The sequence below is a fragment of the Electrophorus electricus genome, chromosome 22 (genome assembly GCF_041902795.1).
Source record: "Electrophorus electricus isolate QZ-2024a chromosome 22, ASM4190279v1, whole genome shotgun sequence".
Classification (NCBI taxonomy): Eukaryota; Metazoa; Chordata; class Actinopteri; order Gymnotiformes; family Gymnotidae; genus Electrophorus; species Electrophorus electricus.
The window spans coordinates 7,952,297-7,971,455 of record NC_137518.1 but is presented as its reverse complement, the minus strand read 5'-3'; the positions used below and the strand labels follow the sequence as shown (position 1 = coordinate 7,971,455).

Below are 19,159 nucleotides of genomic sequence, written 5' to 3'. Positions count from 1 at the left end.
CCAACTTTGGCGCACGTTATGGGAGGGGGCAGGCGCGCGCAACGATAGGCTCTCCGGCCTTTCTTTTATTCCTGTTGGGAAGACGAGGTAAAGTCTAGGACCTGCCGACCAATAGGAGTGAACAGTGAAGACCGCAGACAGACATTTTGCTTTGAGCCTATATAACCGCTACCCTCCCTCCCTATTATAAGTCAAGACACAGGAAATGTTAAATGGAATTTTCATTCATCACTGATTTGAGATGTATGCTAAACGTTCGTTCTAATCAAGTGTTCTGTGAGCGCTCTCTCTGCTTTGCGCGCTCTCTCTCTCTCTCTCTCTCTCTCTCTCTCTCTCTCTCTCTCGGACACAGTGCAATAATTCATCATTTTTCTCTCCGTATTGATACCACGCTTCCTTTTTTTCTGTAGTTGTGAAATGTATATGGACGTCATGAACATGAACGTTGTTAGCGAATAGCATTTAATTAGGCGATGTAAAGATATGAAAGTTTTGTCCTACAGCTGCTTAGAAAAACTACTACTGCTTTAAAGATATTTAGCAATAATTGCTTGAATATGATCAAACGCCATATTGTCTATATTTTTTGTATTATTAGGATATCTAACTTGTTGGTTAAGCTGTCTCAGAAAACATTGGCACCAATGTCACGGTGCACTTTTGATCTATTTTTACCCACCGCACCAACACATATAAACCTAAACATCAGAACATGCATGTAAGTATAGAAATATCTGTAGTAATATATATATATATATATATATATATATATATATATATATATATATATATATATATATATATATATATATATATATATATATATATATATATATATATATATATATATATATGAGACACATTTGAGGACGCTCACGTCGTCCTGCAGCGGAATACTCTTACCCGGGAATCGTCGCGCATAAGCCCAGAAATCTATCACATGCTATGCACACGAATGACTGACTAGTCATGGAATTTCTAATTCATGTTATGAACGGACAGTACAAATGTTCCAACAATAAAGCATAACATTTAATGCGCAAGCTCTGATCCACAGTTAATTGAATAGGCCTGTTAAACTGATCCTGTCATTGGTGGTCCGGGACAAGCATTATTAATACAGCATATTTTAAAGAAACACCGTGTGGACAAGACGGTTATCAGCATTATTTTGCCCGAAATGTAAGATTTAGAATTTCAGTATATCAGTTTAGCACTTTTTCTATAGACGCCAAAGTCCAATAATACTCCCGTTTGGGAGGCTACTTGGAAGCATTGACTATATAAAAAATATTCAATGTTACAAGATACCTTTCATTTGTCGTTAATAACATATAATATCAAATAAAACGAAACCAAACAATATAAAATAAAATAAATCCTTGTTCTTGAAATTGGAAGGAGCAAATATGTTGAATGGCCTGGCCGCGTGTGTCAACTCTGTGGGACCGCCGTGCATAGAAAATTACGTGACAATTGCCGTGGAGAACACTCCTGGTGGAAAGCAATTTCACAAATAATTTTTACAACAATTAGGGAGTGTGCAAGGGTGAAATGGCGATTTCACATGCAGATGCGCCGGTGGGGAAGACCTGGTATCCAACCGCAAAGCTCTGACCCTCACTCTCCCGCTTTGGTTAGCTTCGCGTGGGTTAGAGAAACACAAAGAGGCAGCTTCACCCTCCTGGGAAGATTCGCCAAGCTATGGATTAAGTCAAGCATCAATCAAGTGAAACCCTACTAGAGTAGACTACTGCGGCTTTGATGGGAACCGTGCCTTTTTCTGCCGGTTTATGAAACTCTCCAAAGGAATCTCTCTCTCTCTCTCTCTCTCTCTCTCTCTCTCTCTCTCTCTCTCTCTCTCTCTCTCTCTAACCATTTTCGTTAAAAGATTCATGCGGGCAAATAACGTGTTGAATTAACGCTGGAAATCTCAAAAGCAGCCAGCTACGTATTTTGAAAAGCGCAGATCATAATTCAGACTATTGTTACTGCTAGCCCCTAACTTTCTCTTAGCAACAACAGAAACATTATTACATTATTATTATCAGCATTATTTGTATTATTATTATAATGGTCACAATTGTCATAACAAAACAAACAAACAAACAAACAACAACAATAATGTCTCTGCAATCAGTGAGCTGCGGTTGTTATTTAGCTAGAACTGTGGATGATAATGTTATTGGATTACAATATCGACACAAGAAACAAACTGTATAGTAACACAAAATGTTTCATTATTTTCAACTTATTAGAACCGGGGTACAATATCATCACGTACGTCCACGCTCTCGGCTTCATGTTCATGTTTTAAAAAGGAGAATATGTGTAGGCCTTCTATGACGACACGACAACTATTTTCTAAGGACGATGAAAAAGTGTATGTGGAAAGAATTCTGTCCCAGCGCATAGGCTATATTATTATGATGACCCATAGAGGGCGTTTGTGTAACTGTGTTGCTTTGTTTTTGTTTGTTAATATTGTCCTAGCCCACAAAGACACTTTTCTTAAATAAATTTGTGGTTTTTTTTATCGTTGAATAGAATAGAAAATCGAATTGCTGTATATTTCTTAGTGACACTTAGACAACAAGTTATCATAGCCACATTGCAGCGATCACTACATGCATAAAAGAAATGGGAAGTCCTGAGATCGCATAAACGTAAGATCACCTTCCCTAGAGTATAAAATCTAGTTATACTTATGAACTACAGTGTCGAGACATCTCTGCAGGAGCTCGGTAGGTCTGACTCGCAACATCACTGTGTCCTGAGACAAGAGGGCTCTTCATGGATTCTCAGTTGAACTGCTGGCAAGTCTCCACAGCTGAGTACAACCGTCATCGGCGTGAATCGCTATAGCGACCGCTGTTCCCGGTGGACTCTAGTTAGCTTGCGGAGGCACGCTTACATCTGCTGAGAATTATGTCGATGTGTTATTGCTTCCTCACTAGAATGATTTGATTCTGACGACCAGCGTGGGACTGTATATCATGTAGCCTATAACAGAACCTCGCTGCTTGTTAGGATTGGTGGTTTCATTAGTAGCAGAGAATGGGACAGCGCGAATTGGGCAACAATGACAATGTTATCAAAGTGAGGCTTGTCTTGGAATTGGCTATAAGTACGAAGAGCAGAGAGGTTATTCGGGAATAAAAGGACTAAACAGTGCATCGGGCAGTTCTGTGCAGTGAGAAAGTTAAGCTTTTAACCTAAACAGATTCCAACATGTGAAGTCACACTGCAAAAAATCTCTTGTTTTATGTTGTTGCAGTGATCTTGTAACTGCTACATGAGCAAATGTATGAAGGATTTTGATGGCGTGAACAAATCAAACAGAGTTTCAAACATTTATGGTCTATCTGGATGGGGTAGTTGGTCTTATGACAGCATAACTTCAAAAATGATTTGAGACCATCTCAATAATGGTGGTGGTTTTGATAGCCCACTTGTTTAATATAATTTAATATTATCTGACAGGTCATGGCAGAGGAACATAATGAATATCCTCAAAGTTGTAGTCCGAAGACCAAGAACTTTAATAATGTAAAGGCAATCCAAAACGTAGTCAGAAAACAGGCAGGGTAAATATCCAATGACAATCCAGTATGATTGCATAATTTTGCACATCATCTTTTTTTGTTTGTTTAAAACCTTCATGCCCTGTTTAATGAGGTCACTATGGATAAGGACAAGTCTCCAGTACAATATATATATATATATAAATATAAAGATTCTAGGTGAGTAACTGCAATATACTGTGGTAAGAGATGTATGATGGTAAGAGATATTGATATTGATAGAGACAGAGATATTGTAGATGTAGAGAAGCACTTTGCTCACACAGCTAATAAAGGACCTCTGTCCAAAACGTTGTTTCTCTGGAAACTGTGTACTTTACTACAATTTTGAATATATCTCTCTCAGAGCACTAGGGCTGTGACCCCCAAACTGGGAGATTGGCTTAAGCAGATCCCAGCTAAGATACTACACAGAATCCTCAAGCTCCTAGGCCTCTGGTAGACCTAGTCTTGAAGGAGAAAGGACCACCCAGAGGAAAATTGGGGAATTTTTAAAATATATTATATATTTGAGGTGTAAATATATGTGTAATATATGCATTCTTCAAAATGAAAATGTTAAGAATTCTGCTTTTCAATATTACATCTTTTTACTTATTTATGATATTGCATTATGATTGCTATTGTAAAGTGAAAAAACAAGATAATTAATATAATAAAAATGTATTACATATATATAGTTTATATACATAATATATAGTGTCCAAAAAACATCTAATATCTAATAAAATAACCAAAAATATAACAAACATACATACATGTCATGGTAAACAAAACCAATGTAAAATAGTTCCTCACTGAAATATGATGAAAATTCAAGCCAGATAAAACCCAAGCCTGCACTATGAAGCAGACAATTTCCCTGAAAATAAGTAATTTCTCTGACCAGTATTGCATGGAAATTAAACTAGTTTCAAGATCCATTGACCCGCATTAAAGCCCTGCTGGGTTCCTGATTACCCCTTTTGAAGTCCTTGCAGGGGGTTTAAATGGTCATTTTCACAGAAATGAACCAATTCTTCAAACTCCCCCAATCAGATAAGAACTGTTTTTCCTCACTAAATTATATCACACAATCTGAAAATGCTGATATTCCTTTATAATGGATATAAGGCCAGCCCATGGTTACCTCAATTACAGAGTCCTAAGCCATATGAATATACATTATAACACATCCTTCTGTCTTCTGTAGTTCTACCTATTGTTCTAATGGTCATGTGTCTTTAGAAGCAAATAATAGTAGCACTACTATGCACAGTCATTTCAACAAAAGGTGTTCTCTGGACAACCATCAAACACACTGCAGCCCCCTTCCCTGGTGTACATGCTGGTTGTGGGCCACTTGCCCTTTCCGCCTGATCTTCTGACCCCCTCCTCCATGCACAAGGCTCAGACACTGCTGGGCACAAGCAGGTCATGACCTGGTGAGAAGGTTACACTGAGTTAGGTGTCCACCTCACAAACAGGGGCTGAAGGCTCTTAACTCTAATTGAGTATGACTATCCTCTGCTGCTGATGTGTAGCCTGGGTGTCCTGGCAGCTCAAGGCATAGGTCTCAGAAGAAAGCATTTAGATCTCATCCAATCTGGCCAGTTCAAAAAGGCCTTTTATGTGCAGACGCTTTTTAAAGTGAACAAGGGTGATTTGTCCCATGCACCTCCGGGGCACGTCTACATACATAAGCCTTGGACTTGATCTGGGCTTCTTTGGGGCAAAAATGGCTCTGCTTTTTGATTGAGGCCAGGTGCATATGGAGTAAAGTGACAAGGTTATGGGGCATGTTAAACAATTTAGGACATGTTAAAGAACACAGGCTAGAAATTACTACATGTCTTGGACTTATGCACCGAGTGAATAACTGCATCTTAATCAATAGGGGTTAATAAAAGTATTCATCAAAATTTAAATCAGAATGGATCATTTTGTCCTGTCAGAGCTTGTTTGTAGTCATATTCTATGCAATTCAGTAGCAACATTTAAAAGAGAAAATTCTTGTTTTTCCATTATCTTCTATTAAAATGCAATGACATTTGCTTGCCTTTACCACCCAAGTTCCCTGTGTCACTCAGAAATATGTAATGTTATGGAAAGAAAAAGCATTATAATTTCTGTGGTAGAGGGGTAAGGCCCAGTTTCATCTGTGGGGCACAGAGGCAGTTCAGGTGAACCAGCGGGTAATTAAAATGGATTTATCCCTGTGTATAGTTAATAACAGTGCACTTATAATCCAATTTCTTATTCAGTAGGTTGTTGAAGACTGTACGAAAAAAGTTTGCCATGGAGCACAGAGCCCCTGAAGCAACACTGAAAAGCAAAAGTGTTTTTTTTCCTTTGTTTGATTAATTAAACAAAGCCCTGCATTCTAGCCCTGCTTTCCACATTCTGTTTCTGTGTCCACACCAGGAATATACCACAGTATCCTTTCACTGTCTTTAAAATTACCCTATGAAAACTGTAATAACCGAATCTGCTGTCGTAATATAAATGTTTATAATGGCATGCCAAAGACGTGCTAAGGCCGTAAACAGACCAATAACCTACAATGTGCACTTTGCCACATTTGAGTGGGTTTATTTTTTGATTAAAAAACAAACAAACAAAAAAAGTTTTAATACTGCACAGGAAGTCAAAGAATCAGATCGCTTGATTCTTGCCATGTGAGAGGTCTATGTATGAGAATAATTCCAGATATTCAAAATCTGGTTTTCTCCTGAGTTTAGATAAACCACATTTCCTGACTTAAAGCCTGCTTTGCCCAACTGGTTCAAATCTTCATGCAGATATTCAATAGATCCATGGGAAGTTTAGTCACCCTTCAAATGCTGCACCATTTTCCCACCCAAACAATGGACACCTGCTGGACCCCCTGTGGTTTTCCTACTGGGCAAACAGGACAGCACTACATCTTGCAACACTTTGATTGCCATATGCAAGCATCCTGTTTTTGTACTTCAGCTTGTTGTTCAACATCATCACTCCAGAAATTCTCTCCTCCAAACTGTCCCAGCCCACTGTGTCCCCTACCATCTTTCAGTGGATCATTAGCTTCCTGACAAGTAGGAAACAGCACGTAAGGCTGGGGGAAGTCACTTCTGGTAAACAGTATGCTTTTAAGTAAATATATTTGTTCAACACTGGCATTCCCTAGGGATGTATCCACTCCCTACTGCTCTTCTCCCTCTACACTAATGACTAAACCTCCAAGGAACCAGCTGTTAAACTCCTGAAGTTTGCAGACAATCATTAGAGTCATCCAAAATGGCAATGCAGGATTTTGAATAGCTGGTTCTCTGGTGCAGTCAGAACATACTGGAGCTGAACACACTCAAGACTGTGAAGATGACAGTGGGCTTTGGAAGACACTTCTCAGCACTGCTCCCCCTCACAATATCCACCTTCTCTGTGTCAACGACAGCGACCTTCAAGTTTCTGGGAAACCAACATCAATTCCATCCTCAAAAAAAAAGTAAAATACGTCTCTGCCAATAAACATGACGATAGATCGCTTCAGTAGAATTCAACAGTCTCATGTAGTTAGCGAACTAGCTACTTGGTCAGTTAACCTTCCGTAAAATAGCCGGACTGCATGAGCTTCTGATTCATGCACCAGCATCATGCTGTGCGAACCTCTTCTGTCTCTGCGGTTACAACACAAGCATGATGGCACAGACTGCTCGACGTCTGGCTTGGGCTGCTTTTAAGTAAACATATTTGTCTATAGTTTTCACGAGAACACACTCGACCTTACTGTTTTGAAGATACTGGATTCTGGGAGCTTATTGATAGCTTCTCCCTTGCTAGCTAAGTATTCAAGATAATACGTAAAAATACTTCAAAATGTTACTTTTGGTTTCTTCATATTATTTTCCCGCCCTTCTATGGTAGAAGTAATATTATATCAACTAGCTTTAACATTGTTGAGGTATGCTCCCATGTTTATTTTTAGCAGGCTTAGTATTTAGCTACTGAGCTGGTTTTGATGGATGTTATGTACATATTTCGAGCAAGGCAGGATGGGTCGTAGGAATACCGCTGATATAGTTACGTGGATTAAAGAAGCTTCGAAGCTTTCATGAGAGCGTCAGGCACAAGCGGAGTCAGTGGTAGAGTAAAAGTGGGCAATGGCTTTCAGTGGATCTTCCTCACGCAATTCATCATGATGCATTTGGTTTTCTAATTCTAATCATTCTTAGTGTACTGGAATTCTTAAGATAAAATAAAGAATTATATTTTAATATAAAGAAAGAAAGAAAGAAAGAAAGAAAGAAAGAAAGAAAGAAAGAAAGAAAGAAAGAAGTAAGCACAATTTAACTTTAGTGTAATAGTGGACCTTGAAAAGATAATGCACCATCTCCACCTAGTGGACAATGTTTAGAACTACAATCTAGCTGATGTTTCTAACTTGAATTTCCGGTCCAAAGAAAAATGGCTGCGCCCTTGTAAATGTCACATTGTTGATGTCTGTGGTATTTCTCTGATACCAGAGAAAATCCCTCACCTTTTATGATTTTTTTATTGCATGCAGTGTCCAGATTTCTGAGGTATGTTTATTGAGAGATTGAATTTAGTGAAAAATAGCTAGCTACTGCCAGTTCATATGAAGTGTGCAAGATTTGTCGATAGTAACGCTATGCTTATAGCTAATATCCTTTAGGATATTGTCTATATCTTACGTATAACATATTGTATACTTGTCACTCTCAAAAACTTTCTAAAATAATTTCTTTCTTCTTTTTTCCTCAGATAAAACAGACTATGGTGCATCTATGTGAGTAGCTATTTAGAGTTCGATTTCCTCGAGAGAAAGCATATTAGCTTGCTCGTTACTAGATATGTTTAGTAGCTTGTGACCTGTTCATAACTAAGTTACAGCCAACTCAGCTACGTGAGGGGAGGTAAAGTGGCTACGTTTGATAGCTAGGTAGCTCTTCCAACACTTTTTTTGTCCCTGGACCAGACAAACAGTCGTATTTCATTGTAGCTTTACTCGGTTTTAGTAATTTTATCTGACTTTATTTTTTAATATTGTAACACTGAAATTGTGTGTGCTTGTATATGTATGTGTACTCATGCATGCTTTTCTGAATCCAACAGCATCATTACTTAAGAAGTACCACGGAGGTCATGTTGTTATCCGTATGGCACTCGGTGGCGCCACTAACAGGCCATTTTACCGCATAGTGGCGGCTTACAATAAACGGTCACGGGATGGCAAATGCATTGAGCAGCTGGGATCGTATGACCCTCTCCCAAACATCTACAACGAGAAACTTGTCGGTTTCAACTACGACCGAATCAAGTACTGGATGGGTTGTGGGGCTCATCCAACAAAGCCTGTGGCCAAACTCTTAGGTCTTAAACTCTTAACTCTTAAAATACAAATGTATTTTCAAATAACTATTTGTTTTATAGGGTCTTGGTGAGCATTCATATGCATGAGTGTATGGTTTATCCATTTAAGATAGTTGCTGTATTTCTTTTCCAAGTGTGAATCAGGAGTATGTTTGTGTGTTTCTGAACATTATAAATTCCAGGCCTGGCTGGATTCTTCCCCCTGCATCCCATGACAGTAACGGAGGCAGAGCGCCGAAGAAAAGCAGCATTGACAGAATCAAAAGCAGAGAGTGAAGACCAAGAAGAACAAGGAGCAGAGTAGTAAACTATTAACTGGCACTGTCTGAGCACCATATTTTCTTTTGGTTGTCAGTTCAAACAAACTCCTTACACCAAATTCATGTAAGCTTATGATTTGCATTGTCTTTCTGAATTTCCATACATTTTCGGTTGTCCATGTGCTTTATTTAGTAGCGGTCAGAAGATCTATGCATTTCGTGCTGTTTTTTGTATAAGAGAATAAAATTGTCACCAGTAATCTTTAGCATTTCAGGTTATTTTTTAATCATTAAACAATACATAAACATAAAAAACCTCATTTTTTCAGGGCAAGTTTTATTTTTAGTCACATCAAGCAGCTAGCTGCATCCGTAGTTCCACTGGGCACATGTTTTATGTCACATGTGGTTTATAAATATATTGTACAAATACATGCAGAATTTGTGTTTGCTTTTGTTGTACCTGAAACAGTGTTGCATCCCCCCACTGTCTTTCACAACACAGTCACACTTCTCTCCATTCACACTGCCTGGCTCGCCTCATGCTACTGGTTGTTATATATTTAAAGCTGGGTTTCCTAGTGTCCTGGACTAAAAGTGCAAATGTTGAAATAGGAGGAGGAATGTGGTCATTGGGGATTTATTGTCAAAAAAATAAATGACTAATGTCTTCTGATACTGTTTTAGCAGTTATTCAGACATGAAAGCTTAAAGGTTTGGCTAGAGATGTGTGTGTTTTCTGTCTCAATATCCGGTCACATTCACTTGTGTTTAGATAAGACGTTTTTAAATTGTAAAATGTCACATTCCCATGGTAATGAAAGGTCATAAATCCAAATCATAATTTTTAAAATATATTTTTGTCATTCTCATTAAACTAAAACCTTCAACAAATGTATTAGTAATTTAAAGGAGTTTACTGCACCCTGGAAGTCTAGAGATCAGGATGAGGTTAAAGACTCATATCTGTCAATAGAGAGCCCTGACCTTTAGACATCAAAGGCTGATGTTTAAGAAATGTTGACATTTTATAATATGATAGGAAAGGAGTAGTAGTTTCACCCCAGTTGTTCCCATCCATTTCCTCACTTTCTACACACCTTGATGACATCTATCACTTTTCTTATGAGTAAAACAGTAAGATTTTATACTCTTGATAGTATTTTAAGGAAGCGTGTTTACTCATGCAGATTCTCTCTAAGGTAACTACAATACACTTGATATTTGTGGTGTCTTTTCACTGGTAGCATCTTGTGCCTGTAAAGTGCAACATTTTATTGTGAACTGCACTGCCTGGTCAAAAATGGTTTGATTCAGGAAAACACTTCTGTTGCATCTGTCTTTAAAATGTTTTTCTCCTCTCACATATATACATTTTTTAATATGATTTGGATTGTTAACAGAATATTTGAGTTGCCTCTCTTTGTAAATGGTATCTGTTTTCTTCCAGCAAAACTTTATATTCAGTGTCTTTTTAAAAAAAGGAATACAGTATTATTAAAGTTCAATTCAAGGAAACGGTGAGCTCAGTTTAGCAGAGAAAATTGCTATAATGTTCATCACTGTATTCATCACTGGACAAATTTCAAGTTTCAAGTTCAAGTTTGGTTTATTCGTCACATACATAGTCATACACAGTATAACTCGCAGTGAAATGGTGGAGAGTGCTCTGTCCAAACTGAGGAAAAGAAAACAGGGGTGCATAGAAATTTGCTTGAGACTTGCCTAAGTAAAAGTAAAAGAAGTCAAATTGAAAGTACAAATTATGAAGAAGGAATATATACTAGTTAAAAATGATCAGTAGAAGTGCTCTAGGCACAGCATTGTTGCTGGGCATTTTACAGTGTCACTGCTGGGTTGAGAGTGGACTGCCACCCAATAAATAAATGTACAAACAATTCAGCCAACAATGGTTTCTGTGGTCAGAAGCTGATCAATAGGCAGCAGGGGACTGCAGAATCTAACTACACAAGGTGCATTTACAAATTACTGGTTATGACAAAACAAGTGTACTCCCACTAGAGCTTGCATTGAACAGGACCCAAGGAAGATGTATCCCAGGGGGCTCCACCAGTGATGCATGACTTCTGAGCATGTCATGGTGTTGAGCATGGATGGTGATCTTTATCAAGTCCATGCCACTTTGATTTTCAAAGCATATTTCAGAAGCAAACCATTGTGTTTACATAATATATTGTTGGGCAAGCCTGCATCTTTTGGAATGACCAGAAACACTCCTTAAGGCCTATCTAATCAAGGGAGTAAAATATATAAATTGATCTCACAATCTGGCTAGTGTCTAGGCTTCAGTTTCATATAATTAAAATGAAGCAAACGGATCCAGAAGGGTCAAAGCAAGTCAGCCCAAAGGTGTCCTGCAGCTTTGAGTATTGATTCAGAAGAGCTGGCTGAATGAGATTTGTTAACCAAATGAAGAGCTATTATTAATGGTGACTATTTTTAGGAATCTGTGAACATGTGGACACTATTTCCTCGAGAAAAAGCATATTAGCTTGCTCGTTACTAGATATGTTTAGTAGCTTGTGACCTGTTCATAACTAAGTTACAGCCAACTCAGCTACGTGAGGGGAGGTAAAGTGGCTACGTTTGATAGCTAGGTAGCTCTTCCAACACTTTTTTTGTCCCTGGACCAGACAAACAGTCGTATTTCATTGTAGCTTTACTCGGTTTTAGTAATTTTATCTGACTTTATTTTTTAATATTGTAACACTGAAATTGTGTGTGCTTGTATATGTATGTGTACTCATGCATGCTTTTCTGAATCCAACAGCATCATTATTACTTAAGAAGTACCACGGAGGTCATGTTGTTATCCGTATGGCACTCGGTGGCGCCACTAACAGGCCATTTTACCGCATAGTGGCGGCTTACAATAAACGGTCACGGGATGGCAAATGCATTGAGCAGCTGGGATCGTATGACCCTCTCCCAAACATCTACAACGAGAAACTTGTCGGTTTCAACTACGACCGAATCAAGTACTGGATGGGTTGTGGGGCTCATCCAACAAAGCCTGTGGCCAAACTCTTAGGTCTTAAACTCTTAACTCTTAAAATACAAATGTATTTTCAAATAACTATTTGTTTTATAGGGTCTTGGTGAGCATTCATATGCATGAGTGTATGGTTTATCCATTTAAGATAGTTGCTGTATTTCTTTTCCAAGTGTGAATCAGGAGTATGTTTGTGTGTTTCTGAACATTATAAATTCCAGGCCTGGCTGGATTCTTCCCCCTGCATCCCATGACAGTAACGGAGGCAGAGCGCCGAAGAAAAGCAGCATTGACAGAATCAAAAGCAGAGAGTGAAGACCAAGAAGAACAAGGAGCAGAGTAGTAAACTATTAACTGGCACTGTCTGAGCACCATATTTTCTTTTGGTTGTCAGTTCAAACAAACTCCTTACACCAAATTCATGTAAGCTTATGATTTGCATTGTCTTTCTGAATTTCCATACATTTTCGGTTGTCCATGTGCTTTATTTAGTAGCGGTCAGAAGATCTATGCATTTCGTGCTGTTTTTTGTATAAGAGAATAAAATTGTCACCAGTAATCTTTAGCATTTCAGGTTATTTTTTAATCATTAAACAATACATAAACATAAAAAACCTCATTTTTTCAGGGCAAGTTTTATTTTTAGTCACATCAAGCAGCTAGCTGCATCCGTAGTTCCACTGGGCACATGTTTTATGTCACATGTGGTTTATAAATATATTGTACAAATACATGCAGAATTTGTGTTTGCTTTTGTTGTACCTGAAACAGTGTTGCATCCCCCCACTGTCTTTCACAACACAGTCACACTTCTCTCCATTCACACTGCCTGGCTCGCCTCATGCTACTGGTTGTTATATATTTAAAGCTGGGTTTCCTAGTGTCCTGGACTAAAAGTGCAAATGTTGAAATAGGAGGAGGAATGTGGTCATTGGGGATTTATTGTCAAAAAAATAAATGACTAATGTCTTCTGATACTGTTTTAGCAGTTATTCAGACATGAAAGCTTAAAGGTTTGGCTAGAGATGTGTGTGTTTTCTGTCTCAATATCCGGTCACATTCACTTGTGTTTAGATAAGACGTTTTTAAATTGTAAAATGTCACATTCCCATGGTAATGAAAGGTCATAAATCCAAATCATAATTTTTAAAATATATTTTTGTCATTCTCATTAAACTAAAACCTTCAACAAATGTATTAGTAATTTAAAGGAGTTTACTGCACCCTGGAAGTCTAGAGATCAGGATGAGGTTAAAGACTCATATCTGTCAATAGAGAGCCCTGACCTTTAGACATCAAAGGCTGATGTTTAAGAAATGTTGACATTTTATAATATGATAGGAAAGGAGTAGTAGTTTCACCCCAGTTGTTCCCATCCATTTCCTCACTTTCTACACACCTTGATGACATCTATCACTTTTCTTATGAGTAAAACAGTAAGATTTTATACTCTTGATAGTATTTTAAGGAAGCGTGTTTACTCATGCAGATTCTCTCTAAGGTAACTACAATACACTTGATATTTGTGGTGTCTTTTCACTGGTAGCATCTTGTGCCTGTAAAGTGCAACATTTTATTGTGAACTGCACTGCCTGGTCAAAAATGGTTTGATTCAGGAAAACACTTCTGTTGCATCTGTCTTTAAAATGTTTTTCTCCTCTCACATATATACATTTTTTAATATGATTTGGATTGTTAACAGAATATTTGAGTTGCCTCTCTTTGTAAATGGTATCTGTTTTCTTCCAGCAAAACTTTATATTCAGTGTCTTTTTAAAAAAAGGAATACAGTATTATTAAAGTTCAATTCAAGGAAACGGTGAGCTCAGTTTAGCAGAGAAAATTGCTATAATGTTCATCACTGTATTCATCACTGGACAAATTTCAAGTTTCAAGTTCAAGTTTGGTTTATTCGTCACATACATAGTCATACACAGTATAACTCGCAGTGAAATGGTGGAGAGTGCTCTGTCCAAACTGAGGAAAAGAAAACAGGGGTGCATAGAAATTTGCTTGAGACTTGCCTAAGTAAAAGTAAAAGAAGTCAAATTGAAAGTACAAATTATGAAGAAGGAATATATACTAGTTAAAAATGATCAGTAGAAGTGCTCTAGGCACAGCATTGTTGCTGGGCATTTTACAGTGTCACTGCTGGGTTGAGAGTGGACTGCCACCCAATAAATAAATGTACAAACAATTCAGCCAACAATGGTTTCTGTGGTCAGAAGCTGATCAATAGGCAGCAGGGGACTGCAGAATCTAACTACACAAGGTGCATTTACAAATTACTGGTTATGACAAAACAAGTGTACTCCCACTAGAGCTTGCATTGAACAGGACCCAAGGAAGATGTATCCCAGGGGGCTCCACCAGTGATGCATGACTTCTGAGCATGTCATGGTGTTGAGCATGGATGGTGATCTTTATCAAGTCCATGCCACTTTGATTTTCAAAGCATATTTCAGAAGCAAACCATTGTGTTTACATAATATATTGTTGGGCAAGCCTGCATCTTTTGGAATGACCAGAAACACTCCTTAAGGCCTATCTAATCAAGGGAGTAAAATATATAAATTGATCTCACAATCTGGCTAGTGTCTAGGCTTCAGTTTCATATAATTAAAATGAAGCAAACGGATCCAGAAGGGTCAAAGCAAGTCAGCCCAAAGGTGTCCTGCAGCTTTGAGTATTGATTCAGAAGAGCTGGCTGAATGAGATTTGTTAACCAAATGAAGAGCTATTATTAATGGTGACTATTTTTAGGAATCTGTGAACATGTGGACACTATTTCCTCGAGAGAAAGCATATTAGCTTGCTCGTTACTAGATATGTTTAGTAGCTTGTGACCTGTTCATAACTAAGTTACAGCCAACTCAGCTACGTGAGGGGAGGTAAAGTGGCTACGTTTGATAGCTAGGTAGCTCTTCCAACACTTTTTTTGTCCCTGGACCAGACAAACAGTCGTATTTCATTGTAGCTTTACTCGGTTTTAGTAATTTTATCTGACTTTATTTTTTAATATTGTAACACTGAAATTGTGTGTGCTTGTATATGTATGTGTACTCATGCATGCTTTTCTGAATCCAACAGCATCATTATTACTTAAGAAGTACCACGGAGGTCATGTTGTTATCCGTATGGCACTCGGTGGCGCCACTAACAGGCCATTTTACCGCATAGTGGCGGCTTACAATAAACGGTCACGGGATGGCAAATGCATTGAGCAGCTGGGATCGTATGACCCTCTCCCAAACATCTACAACGAGAAACTTGTCGGTTTCAACTACGACCGAATCAAGTACTGGATGGGTTGTGGGGCTCATCCAACAAAGCCTGTGGCCAAACTCTTAGGTCTTAAACTCTTAACTCTTAAAATACAAATGTATTTTCAAATAACTATTTGTTTTATAGGGTCTTGGTGAGCATTCATATGCATGAGTGTATGGTTTATCCATTTAAGATAGTTGCTGTATTTCTTTTCCAAGTGTGAATCAGGAGTATGTTTGTGTGTTTCTGAACATTATAAATTCCAGGCCTGGCTGGATTCTTCCCCCTGCATCCCATGACAGTAACGGAGGCAGAGCGCCGAAGAAAAGCAGCATTGACAGAATCAAAAGCAGAGAGTGAAGACCAAGAAGAACAAGGAGCAGAGTAGTAAACTATTAACTGGCACTGTCTGAGCACCATATTTTCTTTTGGTTGTCAGTTCAAACAAACTCCTTACACCAAATTCATGTAAGCTTATGATTTGCATTGTCTTTCTGAATTTCCATACATTTTCGGTTGTCCATGTGCTTTATTTAGTAGCGGTCAGAAGATCTATGCATTTCGTGCTGTTTTTTGTATAAGAGAATAAAATTGTCACCAGTAATCTTTAGCATTTCAGGTTATTTTTTAATCATTAAACAATACATAAACATAAAAAACCTCATTTTTTCAGGGCAAGTTTTATTTTTAGTCACATCAAGCAGCTAGCTGCATCCGTAGTTCCACTGGGCACATGTTTTATGTCACATGTGGTTTATAAATATATTGTACAAATACATGCAGAATTTGTGTTTGCTTTTGTTGTACCTGAAACAGTGTTGCATCCCCCCACTGTCTTTCACAACACAGTCACACTTCTCTCCATTCACACTGCCTGGCTCGCCTCATGCTACTGGTTGTTATATATTTAAAGCTGGGTTTCCTAGTATCCTGGACTAAAAGTGCAAATGTTGAAATAGGAGGAGGAATGTGGTCATTGGGGATTTATTGTCAAAAAAATAAATGACTAATGTCTTCTGATACTGTTTTAGCAGTTATTCAGACATGAAAGCTTAAAGGTTTGGCTAGAGATGTGAGAAAAATGGCTGCGCCCTTGTAAATGTCACATTGTTGATGTCTGGTATTTCTCTGATACCAGAGAAAATCCCTCACCTTTTATGATTTTTTTTATTGCATGCAGTGTCCAGATTTCTGAGGTATGTTTATTGAGAGATTGAATTTAGTGAAAAATAGCTAGCTACTGCCAGTTCATATGAAGTGTGCAAGATTTGTCGATAGTAACGCTATGCTTATAGCTAATATCCTTTAGGATATTGTCTATATCTTACGTATAACATATTGTATACTTGTCACTCTCAGAAACTTTCTAAAATAATTTCTTTCTTCTTTTTTTCCTCAGATAAAACAGACTATGGTGCATCTATGTGAGTAGCTATTTAGAGTTCGATTTCCTCGAGAGAAAGCATATTAGCTTGCTCGTTACTAGATATGTTTAGTAGCTTGTGACCTGTTCATAACTAAGTTACAGCCAACTCAGCTACGTGAGGGGAGGTAAAGTGGCTACGTTTGATAGCTAGGTAGCGCTTCCAACACTTTTTTTGTCCCTGGACCAGACAAACAGTCATATTTCATTGTAGCTTTACTCGGTTTTAGTAATTTTATCTGACTTTATTTTTTAATATTGTAACACTGAAATTGTGTGTGCTTGTATATGTATGTGTACTCATGCATGCTTTTCTGAATCCAACAGCATCATTATTACTTAAGAAGTACCACGGAGGTCATGTTGTTATCCGTATGGCACTCGGTGACTCGGTAATGGTGACTATTTTTAGGAATCTGTGAACATGTGGACACTATTTTAAATTCATTATTTTTGAAATTCAATTTTGCAGTATACAGCACTGTTTACTAAATATTTAAATGTTTTTAAATATTTAGGGGAACTTATATAATATGAAACACTGTCAGTTAAGGAAAGTATGGTTTTCTATGGCTGTATTCAGACTTTAACTGGTGCTGTGTGTTTTACTTGCCAGAGAATTCCAACATAGAATTTAATTTGATATTCAAAGTTCATTATAGCAATTTAAATGTAGATTGGATTTTTGAAACCCTTTTTGTTCATACCACTGCTGTGATAAAGTATACCAATGGAAAACTCATAAAGTATTGCTAAGTAAATTACCAGAGGAATTCCTGCATTATGGTTCATGACTCAAGCAATTAATTTGCTTAGTGTTTTTTAGTAGGCATGCAAGTTTTTACATGTTACAGTCAAGGATATGGTAGTTAATAAATCGATGATCTAACAAAGGCTTTGAGAGAGTCACGAAGAACGTCAACATTGCAAGTCAACAAGTTAGCAGCAAAAACAAAGCCCATCCTTCCTCATTGCATAAAAGTATGGCACTCAGATTACATGAGGCTTTTACCAGTCTATACAGAAAATATACTATTAATACAGTATATCACTGCCTTATGTATACAATATGAATTCAAACAATTTTAAACTGGGGGGAGGGGGGGGAGATCCAATTTAACTACTGATTCACTAAACTATTTCAGTAAAGTGTTACCTTTTTGCATTTTTGTTAATATTAAAATCATTCTGGCTTCAAGGTGCAATAAATTGAAATGTTGACTTAAGTATTGAAGAATATTTCAAGGCATGCTGCCATGAATTGTTCAACATACACAGATTTGTTTATTTAGATTTTTATTGAGAAGTACAAATGATAGTCAGTGTGGAATGTTTTCAGAAGCGGCTTTGTTTTTGTCACCTGGCAAATAGCCCAGATTTGTTTGTGATTGTGTGTGAGTGGGGTTCTTTTGTGGATTAATATCAGATGCAGCTGTGAGTCTGTGAGAACAGACAACGCCTTCAATAGTGACTGGAACTGAGATGACTGTGTGACTGTGAGAACATTGGTTTTGAGTTTTCGGTGAACTCTGTAGTTGGAAGAAGCTGTTTCCACGTTTGCCTGTGCTCTGATGATTCCATTTTGGGAATAGAAAATGCAAATTATTCCATACACCCCTGTTGCTTTCTCCTGCCTCAGAATAATGATATCATGTCAAATACTATGACAAGCATAACCAATCTCAGATGTAGACTTTAAACCAGAGTATCTGTTTTAGCAGGTTAGTGGGAACTGTAGGAATTGTGGTTCAGTCCTGATAACATATGTTGGTGTTCTATAGATATATGATAAGATTCCCATTTCATGTATACATATGTAATTTGTTCATGAAAAGATTCTTAATGACTCAAAAGACTTTGGGTATACTAAAGCTGTTTCAGATAACATAAAATATTTAAATGTTTTGTTTTTACCATGGTTCATGGGAGATGAGTCCTAATCAATGCCTATCATTCTTTTTCATATTTGTCACTGTTAAATATTTGGAAGATGTTTCTAACTTAGGAGGTCTGGATGCACCCACTTTGTGACCCTCAGGCACCTGGCGAGAAATTCTGAGCAACACAGAAGACACATAGTCAGTATGGGTCAGAAGTGCTCTTGTTTATTGTGAAGTAACATTTATAGACAGTGTATATGTGACAAAAGGGGGAAGTATAGAGGTGTCAAGAAGGGACAGAAACTGTGAAAGCAAAATATTATTGGAATCTAGTCAATATTTTCATATTCTCAGAAGCTACAGGAATGGCAGAAGGCAGA

The 19,159-nt window shown here is 37.7% G+C and overlaps 3 protein-coding genes across 3 annotated transcripts; all 3 read left to right on the top strand.

Annotated features, from left to right (window-relative positions):
* The first annotated feature begins 7,991 nt into the window (after positions 1-7,991).
* Positions 7,992-9,872, top strand: LOC113572408 (small ribosomal subunit protein bS16m). Its single transcript, XM_027001930.3, has 4 exons — positions 7,992-8,125; positions 8,328-8,352; positions 8,679-8,936; positions 9,119-9,872. Exons 2-4 carry the CDS (start codon positions 8,340-8,342, stop codon positions 9,238-9,240), a joined length of 393 nt encoding a protein of 130 aa, XP_026857731.2. The 5' UTR covers positions 7,992-8,125; positions 8,328-8,339; the 3' UTR covers positions 9,241-9,872.
* A 2,162-nt stretch (positions 9,873-12,034) lies between these two features.
* LOC145653114 (small ribosomal subunit protein bS16m-like) lies at positions 12,035-12,552 on the top strand. Its single transcript, XM_081705788.1, has 2 exons — positions 12,035-12,248; positions 12,431-12,552. The coding sequence occupies exons 1-2, from the start codon at positions 12,035-12,037 to the stop codon at positions 12,550-12,552; spliced, it is 336 nt and encodes a 111-aa protein (XP_081561914.1).
* Positions 12,553-15,346: 2,794 nt separating this feature from the next.
* Positions 15,347-15,864, top strand: LOC118240366 (small ribosomal subunit protein bS16m-like). The gene is made up of 2 exons (XM_035520440.2): positions 15,347-15,560; positions 15,743-15,864. The coding sequence occupies exons 1-2, from the start codon at positions 15,347-15,349 to the stop codon at positions 15,862-15,864; spliced, it is 336 nt and encodes a 111-aa protein (XP_035376333.2).
* Positions 15,865-19,159: the final 3,295 nt, after the last annotated feature.